Raw genomic sequence first — 11,279 nt, forward strand, 5'->3', positions numbered from 1 at the left:
CTTGTAAAAATGGCAAACACCCTACTGGCACAAAACCTGTGGTATCTTTGACATAGTGCATTATCTTTTTGTGACAATGTTTAACATTCTTGCACAACATCACTCAAGTTGGTAATCAGAGCATAGAGCTGCAGGTGCAACAACAGTATTGTTTTTTAAAAAAAGGTGATGAAATCTATTAAGAGGTTTTTCTTCATTGAGTGTTGAATCTCCAGAGGGCCGTTAGAGGGCATGTCCCAAGTCCCCCGCTTAGTAATTAACAGACTCGCTGATTATTAACACAAAGCTCTCGAGTCCCATTGAGCAACCCGAAGTTTTCTTTTGTTTGGCAAACCAGTTGACTCTATAGAGAGCAGCTCATGGGGGTTTGTCAGCTGTTTACGTAAGTTCTGCGTCAGTAATGAGGACCCCAGAGGACTGGGCCACAGTTCTGTCCAAAACAAACTTTCTGTTTTTTGAACCCAGCTCAGCAAATAACTTTCATTGCATCAGACAAAGGGCAATTGCCAGACTTTTGGCCAGTTGAGTTTTAGTGGAACATTAAATGGCACACAGAGAGAAACGCAGAGAAGGTGAAGTATGTGTGTAATGCAGATTTGACGAAGAAATGATGCATTATTTTGCTACAGTGTTGGCCCAATTGTATGACCATCCAATGTGCTCATCATGTTGTAAAGTTTTCCTGAGATTATATATAGTTTCTCCAGTCATTTTCCTCAAAGTAGTTTTAAACCTGTTGAAGTCAATTTATTATCTGATCATATCAGCTTATTTAATGCAGTACTTACAAAGAAAAAAAAAATTAAAACCGAAGCTTATGACATCAGCAGTTCCTCATTTCCCAACTGAGGCCCTCTTTCTCCACCATAAACAACTGTAGTCTCTTTTTGGATTCCAACACAAAAAGTTTATTTTGGAAAAGAAAACATTTGTAATGTTTTGTGCATCATTTTGAAAAACTACCTGCCAAAATTCATCTTGGCATATTTGATATCTTAAGATTTGCATTAGTAATTAAAACTTTCTATTTTAACATTGTTTGTTTTGAACACAGTTTAGATGACTTGTACAAAACAATGGACTCAGTGCTGCACTTATGTCATATTGTTCATACAAGATTAACTTGATCCAAAAGGGGGGGGGGGAGGCGAGAAAGTGTCTGAAAATAGTGCAGCAGAAATAAACCAAATATCTGTTTCAGTTATGTTCTGTATTTTTTTAATCGTTGATGTTTTTGCATACTTTTCACATTCTTAGTGAACTTCAATATTGCTCTCTTCCCTATTTCAGTCCATTTGTCAACCGTTCAACTGATGTATAGGCCATTTACACTCAGTGACATGCAGTTAGTGAAAACCCCTCTCCCTATGAGTCTGTATGGAAATCTGTATGCAAAGTGATAGATTTGCAGTACCATAAATTACACACAACATAGTGATTTTCACAGTGGTAGTTGATGAAGAAATGCTGACGTTAGGCACAGACAGCAAATGCACTACATATGCACCACAGTCTACCCGAATTGTGACAAATCTACCTCTTCAAGGAGTATAGTGTGCCATGACCAGATGTGGTACACAACTTACAGTCACTTCCTTCTATTTTGGAAACTTTCCCTTATGCATCTTTTGTTTTTTTCTTGCTACCTTTGTCTTGCTTTACCTGTAATTCCCTAATTATTTTCACTCAATCCTTGGTCTCTCCTGTCTCATTTCCTCACCAATGTGAGCATGCACAACAGCCCTACTTCCAATCTTTGGCTCTTGTGTTAACCTGGGGTGGTTTCATTTGAAGTTACTAGCTTCAATAAGCCTGTTCAAAACACCTATATTACCCACAATGCAACTCCCAGTAGTTTGTTGTTCTAGGTAGTGGCTACTGACTTTCGTTGTAGTTATGCAACATTACAAAAAATGATAATGAAAAATGAAAAACAGAGTTTGGCCCTTGTGCTTTATCAATCTTCTGCTCTGCCCTAACCCTAATTGTACATTATGAAATAAAAGCCCCTTTTCAGGTGTGGGAAATTGTATGAGTAAAAATAGTTGTTTTGCTTTTTTTTTTTCAAATTAAAATGTAATGAAAGTTGGTAAACTTTTTGCCATTAACTACATCTAGCCATACATATAAACCCTAAGCAGTGATAGACATAGTAAAAGATAGAAAGTCCACAACCAGCACAAATGGTCTCTAACCTGCACGTATCTACAGGGTTTTAGAGATAACACCAAATACGCACATTTGCAGGGACAGTCAACAGATCAATGCCTTTTGCGTAATTGAGTGGTGCTGAGTCACTATAAATACTGACAAGACATGATAGTTTTTATTCACAGAGCAGATTCAAACCTCTCTAGCAGCAAGTAAGACTTTTACTAAGGAAAGGCAACAGTGAGAAAAGTGCAAGGTTTAAACTGAACAGAAAAACCTCCAGCCAGGAACTTATTTTACAGATTAGATAAATAGACTCTGTAAGTGCAGCAGATCAAATTAATCTGCAAAATGCAAGCTGTTCGTCAGTGTTCAGTGTGTGCGAGCCGTGCCGCTACAGGACTTGTGCGGAATCAGATAGATATTTCAGTGCTGCGGACCAGCAAGAGCGTGCTGAGGAGAGGAGCAGCCTGCATTCGTTTCCTCGGGTAAGTTAAGAATAAATATTCAACAAAATGCTTTGCAAAGTTAAAGCCGGACTTTGATCTTTGGTACTAATTGATATTTACCACAAGTTGGTCCAAATCAGATCATAGGACAATAACTCACAGCATTTCAAAATGAAATATCATTAATTTGTTTGCTGGTCCTACTCCTAACGTTCTGCACTGTTTCTACAGCAGCTCTGAGAGCAGGATACCTGGAAACCAGAAGTTTGGGGAACCGATAAAGCCTTCACACATGAGCATAGCATCTTTAAGCGTTGCCCGTGGGTTTTGCACTGTCCGTTTTACACAGGTGGGTGAGTCTCAAAAAATATCATAGAAGTATGAATTAGTACAGTCACCTACAACTAGCACTAATGTTGACTCTTCAGGAAAATTTCTTCTTCTTATAGATAATATACATATGGAGAAATTAAAGAAAAGACTAAAAAACACTGATTTGTTTGCAGCAAGTGGAAAACCTCTCACATGACTCTCTGATCAGAAGAGCTGCCTCAGTGATTACAGACAGCTCATGTACTTTCCTCTCCCAGACCACCTTGGCTTACTTTGATGCCCTTGCAGACTATTCAAAGGTAGGTTTTTACAGTGTGTAAGACATGGTTTGTAAAATTTCATATCCCAAAAGATTTAAAAAAGCTTCTTTTAAATTCAACACAAATATGAGAGGACAAAAACATCTGGACACATCTATTCAGTAATATACTGCAGCAGTTTTCAGCCTAATATTAAATATGGTGACAATAAACTTTGGAATTTAATTTACTTGGACCAATTTACAAAAACTGAGAGACAATGGATAAAATTTGCAAAAAATCTAAAATAAAGTCTTGTATGTCTGATTTGAATTTACACAAGTAGCCCGAAATACTTTTCAGTGTCCTACAAACTCTTCTGAGTTTGTAATTCAAATGTTGCTGTGTACTGTAACTGACTGCTTTTGTTCCCTCTGTTTACTCACAGGCTGTGCACTCACGCATTGCTTTTCAAAGACAATATTTGGCCTCACTGGGAAAAATTACCCCAGCAGAGGAGGATTCACTCCAGCAAGCGATCAATGGCTGGCGTGCAGAGGTTGGTGTGTGTTGTCCTCTTTGTTCTTAACCTCTTAAGCCCCAAGCCTACCTGATCGCCTGCCTTTTGCCCCCGTATCAGCGGGCGTTGGGGCTTAAGAGGTTAAAACAAATGTTTAATGTACTTTTGTGTTGAGTTTATATTTTGGAAATTAGCTTTTACACCACAAAATTATTGAGTTTGTCACTTCTCTCTGTCTTAACAGGCTAGTGAAAGACTAGTCGAATGCAAACGTTATGAATCAGCTTGGATCAATGCCATCAGCCTGTGTAAAATGGCAGCTGAGGCAGCGTGCACTTCAGGTGAGAAGAATATTTTCCTGAATTATGGATGAATGAAGTCATTACAATCAAATTTGAAACATGTGCTGTTACTTTATAAAGTTCTGAGAATAGTTGCATACACCTATATTTTTACTTAGAAATCTGACAAAATGAATCTGTGTTTCCAGGAGCTCACCAGGCATCCATCTCAATGAGGACAAACATCCAGGTGGCCCAGTCGCAGGTGGAAGAAGCACAGAAACTTTCTGCAGAGGCAGATAAGAAGCTGGCTGAGACAAAAGTAGAAGAGATCCAGAGGATGGCAGAATATGCTGCCTTCCTTGAGGATAGTGATGGGCCTGAGGTGCATGAGGCTTATCTACGAGAGGACTAACACAGACATATGGGAAAACAGGAAAACAATGTGCAAGTGCTATTGATTTCAAAGTAATATGAGCTCAACTTTTTCTACTCTTTTTGCTGTAATAGCTTTCCTGCTGTGAGATATTTACATGTTTACTTTCACAGAAGAACAAAGCACAAAAGGCTAATTTTGAAAATAAAATTAACAATAAACCACTTGCATATATTTTTATTTAAGACTATTTATTAGGGTTAGTAAATGTAGGAAAACGATGGAATCACTAATATTTTGTTCCAGTGATTCTTATCCATCAGTGGATTACAATATATGTTTTGCTGTAACAAAGATTTTTTTTAAATGAAATGACTGTGTCCTCCTCCTTGTTTTTAAAGATTTAATTTCAATTCAATTTTATTTATAGAGTGCCTAATCACAACAACATCAAGGCTCTTTATATTGTAAGGTAGGCCCTACAACAGAACATACAGACAAAAACCCAACAATCATATACCCTATTATCCCCTATTATAACTATCACGACAGTGGGACGAAATACTCCCTTTGTGGAAGGGAGCCAGAGATTAATAGTAATTAATGATTCAATGCCGAGACTTCTATTAACAAATGGTGAATGAGAAAGGTGACTGAAAAGGACTACTCAATGCATCATGGGAATCCCCCAGCAGCCTATGCCTCTTGCAGCATAACTAAGGGTGGATGGGGATCACCTGATCCAGCCCAAAATATATGCTTTAGAAAAAAGAAAGGTTTTGAGCCTAATCTTAAAAGTAGAGATAGTGTGTGTCCCCCGAATTCAAATTGGAAGCTGGTTCCACATAAAAGGGGCCTAAAACTGAAGGTTCTGCCTCCAATTTTACTTTTAAATACTCCAGGAACAACAAGTAAAGTGCTCTAATGTAGTCATATAGTAGGGCTGCACGATTTTGCATAAAATGAGAATCACAATTTTTTGGCTTAGAATTGAGATCACGATTCTCTCACGATTTTCTTTTCCAGTATAAATATTTATTGCACTTATTAACTGCACATCAACTTCGTAACAGTTGAGACTGAACATAAAAACAATAAATAAACATAAAAACAACAAATGTCTCACGTTTTGTTGTTGCCGCAAAATGTTGTACTGCTTGAAATTCCGTCTCCACCGTTGCTCGACACTGCGTGTATAGAGCAGGTAGTGCAACAATAGAAAAATAGTTGCGGGACGGCACTGTGTAGCGTTTGTCTAGGGTGTTGATCATTTTCCTAAATCCCTCGTTTTGCACAGTGTTGATGGGAGCCGTTAGCTTCGAGCTAGTGGGTGTCAGATCTCCAAAAACGTCGGAGCACTTTTGCAAATATGTGATGTCTTGTAAACTGAGCAGGTATCTGACGTTTACACAACTACATTCACGCCTCAAAATATCTTAAAAGTGTATTTTGTGACCCAGAAAGAGTAATATTAAAACTAAGTAGCTGCCGCCATTGTTGGAATTCAACTTTTGCGAGATCTCGCAAAACTTTTGCGAGATCCCGAGTTTGTTTTGCGAGATCTCCCAAAAGTCCGTCTTAATTTTTTTTTCTCCCATGTCCCCTGCGGGGCTCCGTACTAAACCAATGTCTGCAGTTTTGGTTGTAGCATGCAACAAAGTTATACTGATTTTGATGATACTGCTAACAGAACTTCAGCTCTTTGCAAACATCTGCAAGACGGCATGCTAACGCAAAGCTAGCCAAGAACCCCAAGTGATAAGATAAGATAAGACTTTATTGATCTTATGGCGGGAAAATTTATGCTTTACCTCAGCTCAGGTACAGAAGAAAAATACAAAAATACAAATAAATACAAACAAATACAAAATAAGTAAGATAATATTATAAACAGTAGTATACACAGTATGTGATTATGGATATAGAGTTCTGGAAATATGCAAGACGTAAATGATATTAAAGCTGAGTGTATGGACACCACTGCCCAGCAGCCAGAGCCTGATTGCTAACAGGTAACAAAGGCAGTAATGAGCAGTCAGGCTTGCAATCTCCATTTCTACCTGTTCATGTGTCTACAGTAAAATCATTGTGGTGTCTTTAAAGTCTCTTTGAGCTGGTTTTCAACTTCGCTTGCTGCATTACTTTTAGGAAAAGTAACACAAACTCACCAACAAGCATTTATTTCATTTGTTTACTTGAGGTTTGATACAACCTTTAATGAAGCCAAGTGTATTAATGATGAGTTGAACCAAGAACTTTCTAAGTTGGATAAATCGTTACAGCTTGTTACTATTAACTTTCAGTCCCGTTCTTATGTAATTTGGCATACTTCAGCCTTTTCTTGCTGTTTTTCTTCCTTAAGAATGACTTCTTGACAGACACCATTCTATCTAATCCATAAGTGAAATATAACATGTGTTTTGCTTTAATAATATAACAAAATTATTGTGTGTTCCATTGTTTTATGACATCTACATAACAGTAGTAAAAGAAAATGTGTATTTGTTACAATTTATAATTGTTATGATATCGGTTGTGCATCCACATTTGGTGCCCTATCACATAATGCCAAATTGCGATGACATGATTCAGGTGTTTTAATAATGAACATATTAGATCCTGGAAAATTCCATTTAGTTTTATTTATATTGTGATAAATAATCATGAAGTGTTTGATCTTGCTGATTAAATATGTCTATGCCTAAAGACATTAGAGAAATAAATTTGTTCAAAAAGACATTTATTCTTATTTAGCCTCTTATGTTAGACTTGATAAGTGGAAAACACCACACATACTTATTATTTTGTTTATTGTTCCACATATTGTGTAGATATTCTACAGTAAATTCTGTCAAATGAGATGAACTAACTCTTATTATTTACATTTTTTTTTTAAAACCTCAGTGTAAATTGTACCTGTTAAAATATATGAAGTTAATCATTACATGCTTGTCGATATTGTCCAAATTAATGAATGTTTTGATTAAATATGGATGTTACCATTATTAATAGTAGTGATGTACTTTGTCAAATCACATGTTTTTTTGAACAGGATGAAGTAGGCATGAGATTTTTCAAAGAAAGAAAGAAAGTTTCATCCCTGAGGCCATAGATGAGAGGACTCAGGCACCTTGGAACAATACTAAAAAATACATAGTTAAAATATCTGAAATCTCTAAACAAGTTGACGTCAATCTGAAGGACAGCTGTTTCTATGAATGGACTCCACAGCTGAACAAGACAGAGAAACAGCTGGAAAGCATGAAGGATCACTGTTCTCACTCCTTTTTGTGTTGACTTCTTACTCTCTCCTGATGCAGCTTTGGCCACTTTCATTATTTGAACATATGAAAAAACAATAGTGATGCCCATAGTCATGAAATAAAACTGACTTACAGCTGAGCGAGCATGATCCTGCCATCTATAAAGCATAAACATTTCAACAGAGCAAATAGTGTATTGATTGTAGAAGCTAAGTGAAGCAGTAGCAAAGAACATGGAAATGATAACAATGCATGGCCCAGAGCTGAGGCCATGAATAATCAGGATACAGTACATAGTGCTGCGTGTGGAGCAGAGCTGTCCATGACGAAGGGGCATACAAATGGCCACATAGCGCTCCAGAGTCATTGCTGTCAGAGTAACTGGTGTGACAATAGAATACACAAGCACAAAAAGACAGATAAATATACACAACCAAACTTGCACTGAACATCTGGTTAAAATAAGCAGGATATCGGTCATGAGTAACAAAAAGCTGTCTGACAGTAAAGTGACAAAAAATAAAATGTAGCGAGCAGATGTGTGAAAACATTCCTTTTTTACAAAGGTCACAATGAGCAACATGTTGATACAAAGAAAGATTATGACCAGGGTGTGCACAATCATGACCCGGACTGTCAATAGTTGGTGCAAGAAAGCACAAATTAGTGAGCTGTTACCTGCCATTGAGAACAAACACGAGTATTTAAATAACTTCTAAGAGTCAATCATTGTCATTATAAATGTAAGATTTACTCTAAAGACTGAAACCAAAAAATCAGTCTAGTGGAGAAACCTTTCGTCCTTTTCCAAACACAAATTTCCTCTTCTGACCACTGCAGTTCTCTTATAGATGACAGTGGAACATTATTTTAAAGGTTATATGAAACTGAAGTTGTCATATGGTGTCATCATCTTTCCTAAGAGATCATTCCCCTTGATAGCTGTACACTGTTGATAGATGGAGCACTCAGTCAGGAGAGTCTACAACTAATTAAAGTTTTGAAAACGTCGTTGCTTGTTGACAAGTTAATCAATTGGCATGGTTATTGCCAGAAGCAAGACTACATCCCATTATTTTTTTAAGGTATGTCTTATTATGCCCTACAGTGACGTGACCGTGACAAGCAGTAGGCCTATTTTGTGCAATATTCAAACAAGTCAATAGGAAAAATTATTTTCTTCCCTACTTATTGCCTTTAAGGTATTTATTGCACACTGGGCAGCGTAAATGATTTGTTGTTGTTTTTTTAATAAATTGCCAATACGTAGGGAATAGGACTCAGACACCTTGGAACATATCCAATAAATACACTATTCTCTTACATGTTTGTCTGAAATACCCTTATCATGGTGGCGGGGTTTGTGTGTCCCAAGGGATCCCAGGGGTTATGTTGTCTGGGGACTTCTGCCCCCTGGTAGGGTCTCCCATGTCAAACTGATCATCCTCTGTTGTTGACTTGGCTGTCTCTGACCACTACTGTGTGTTTTTTAACATCACCGGTTTTATTCAGCGGGAGACCTCAGTGCGAACTGTGAGGAGGCGCTATCTAACCTCTGAAGTGGCTGCAAATTTTACCAGGGTTTTAGACGAATGCCCCCCTGTGATTTTATCTGCACCCTGCGATTTGATTTTTAATCATTTCAACAGCAAACTGAAGAAAAGCCTTGACTCCGTTGCTCCACTCACCACCAAAAAGATTAACGTAAAACACGTATCACCCTGGAGAAACGAAGAAGTCAAAAAACTCAAAAGAAATTGCAGGGCAGCAGAAAGGAGGTGGAGGAAAAATAAAAATACTATCAACCATCAAATATTTTGCGAGCAACTTAAAATGTACAATAATACATTAAGGAATTCAAGAAATTCATACTTCGCCAAAATAATCAGTGATAACAAAAATAATCCCAAGGTCCTCTTTTCCACCATAGATCATTTATTTAACCCTGATTTTAACAGCTCCCAAAGAACCCCCACAGACTCACTCTGTGAGCAGTTTGCAGACCACTTCAGGGGAAAAGTAAGCGCCATCAGATCTGATATTTTATCTAATCGCGATATGTTTGTATCTGAGGGCTCGATTGTACCTGAGGAGACACTGGACAGCTTTGTCCTGGTTAATGCTGAGAACCTTCAGAAAGTTTTCTCCACAGTGAGACCCACCACATGTCTTTTAGATCCAATCCCTTCTTCACTCTTTAAAACACTTTATGGATTTTTTGAGGCTGAGCTTTTATACATGATGAATTGCTCTCTTCAGTTGGGTGTCTTCCCTGCTGCCTTTAAAACGGCGGTGGTGAGGCCCCTTCTGAAGAAGAGCAATTTGGATTGTAATGATTTTAATAACTACAGACCTGTATCCAACTTACTATTTTTAAGTAAAATCTTAGAAAAACTTGTTTTTACTCAGATTAATGATTTTCTAAATGATAGACAGATCCTGGAGATATTCCAGTCTGGATTTAGGGTGAACCACAGCACAGAGACTGCTCTCCTAAAGGTTTTAAATGATCTTAGATGTAACTGGGACTCCCAAAAGCTCTCAGTCCTGGTGCTACTGGATCTAAGCGCAGCCTTTGATACAGTAGACCACGCTATTCTTTTAAACAGACTGAAACACATGGTAGGCCTCTCTGGTGCTGTACACAACTGGTTCACTTCCTATCTCTCTGACAGAACTTTTATGGTGAGTATGGATACATGCTCCTCTAAGATCCATAAAATGACATGTGGTGTGCCTCAAGGGTCGGTTTTAGGCCCTGTACTTTTTAATTTGTATATGCTCCCTCTCGGCGGTGTCATCAGGAGGCATGGAGTGAACTTCCACAGTTACGCTGATGACACGCAGCTGTACATCTCTGTGTCTCCCGATGACACCAGACCAATGGATGCCCTTTTTAACTGTATTTTAGATATAAGATCTTGGATGGCAGAAAACTTTTTACAGCTTAACCAGGACAAAACTGAAGTTTTAATCGTCGGTCCTGGGGCTCAGAGAGAGAAACTCTTGTCTAAATTAGAGGCATTTTCACTATGCACACTGCATGTGGTTTTAAAAGCAACATGTCTGTTCACCACAACAATGGAGATGTGTAATATTAGTGCAGCTACGGTTTGTTCTTGAACATCAGTTTTGTTTTCTACTTTGATCACTTAGACCAAAAAAGTGTTGTTTTCAGATTCTTTCTTTTAAATCTATAAAGCACCTGCTCATTTTTTTATTACAATTAGTTTCACATAAATGTTAGTGTTTCCTTTATGATCTTTTAATGCTTACACTACACTGTACATGTCTACATTAGAGACATTTCTGTTACCTGTTTCTGTTGACTCAGAGTTGTGAAATGTTCTTTTATTTGATGCTCAATATGAAGCTCATAATTTTCTTACAAATAAAACTCTAATGACAAACATGAACAGCTGTGCTTATTTCTGAGACATGAGTTTTTGAGTGTGTTCATATTTAGACAGTGTGCATCTGTCTGCTGAAACTGTAATGGTGAACCTGAGGTGATGGTCAACAGAAGGCAAATATATATCAGTATAAAACAATATTGAAGTAATGTCTTTACCCCCTGCAGCGTGTGCACGCAATCACCTTATTCACTGTAGTAAACATGCACCGCTAGCTCACGTGACTGACTGTCTCCATGGTTACATCGTATATT

General features: G+C 37.7%; 1 protein-coding gene and 1 pseudogene across 3 annotated transcripts; one reads left to right on the forward strand and one right to left on the reverse strand.

The window, feature by feature from the left end:
• Positions 1-2,317: 2,317 nt before the first annotated feature.
• Positions 2,318-4,737, forward strand: LOC146694358 (diablo IAP-binding mitochondrial protein-like). 3 transcript variants are annotated; one of them, XM_085430511.1, is made up of 6 exons: positions 2,318-2,639; positions 2,832-2,949; positions 3,107-3,232; positions 3,621-3,731; positions 3,937-4,033; positions 4,183-4,737. In XM_085430511.1, the coding sequence occupies exons 1-6, from the start codon at positions 2,503-2,505 to the stop codon at positions 4,386-4,388; spliced, it is 795 nt and encodes a 264-aa protein (XP_085286637.1). In that variant the 5' UTR covers positions 2,318-2,502; the 3' UTR covers positions 4,389-4,737. The 3 variants fall into 3 exon arrangements, with proteins under 3 accessions (XP_085286637.1, XP_085286638.1, XP_085286639.1); XM_085430512.1 differs by having other exon boundaries at positions 2,835-2,949; XM_085430513.1 differs by lacking the exon at positions 3,107-3,232.
• Positions 4,738-7,376: 2,639 nt separating this feature from the next.
• LOC146694359 (odorant receptor 131-2 pseudogene) lies at positions 7,377-8,297 on the reverse strand (annotated as a pseudogene).
• Between the last annotated feature and the right edge of the window lie 2,982 nt (positions 8,298-11,279).

This window comes from Copadichromis virginalis, linkage group LG14, assembly GCF_057382275.1.
Source record: "Copadichromis virginalis isolate Kocher_CV1m ecotype Utaka linkage group LG14, C_Virginalis_male_GT1.1, whole genome shotgun sequence".
In the NCBI taxonomy this organism is placed as follows: domain Eukaryota; kingdom Metazoa; phylum Chordata; class Actinopteri; order Cichliformes; family Cichlidae; genus Copadichromis; species Copadichromis virginalis.

What these genes read in the sequence shown, in the direction of transcription:
- LOC146694358 (XM_085430511.1), top strand. Translation starts at nt 2,503, where the DNA reads ATGCAAGCTGTTCGTCAGTGTTCAGTGTGTGCGAGCCGTGCCGCTACA. An exon ending in CCCTTGCAGACTATTCAAAG is followed by an intron (nt 3,233 to 3,620) that starts GTAGGTTTTTAC and finishes GTTTACTCACAG; the next exon opens with GCTGTGCACTCACGCATTGC. An exon ending in TGAGGCAGCGTGCACTTCAG is followed by an intron (nt 4,034 to 4,182) that starts GTGAGAAGAATA and finishes CTGTGTTTCCAG; the next exon opens with GAGCTCACCAGGCATCCATC.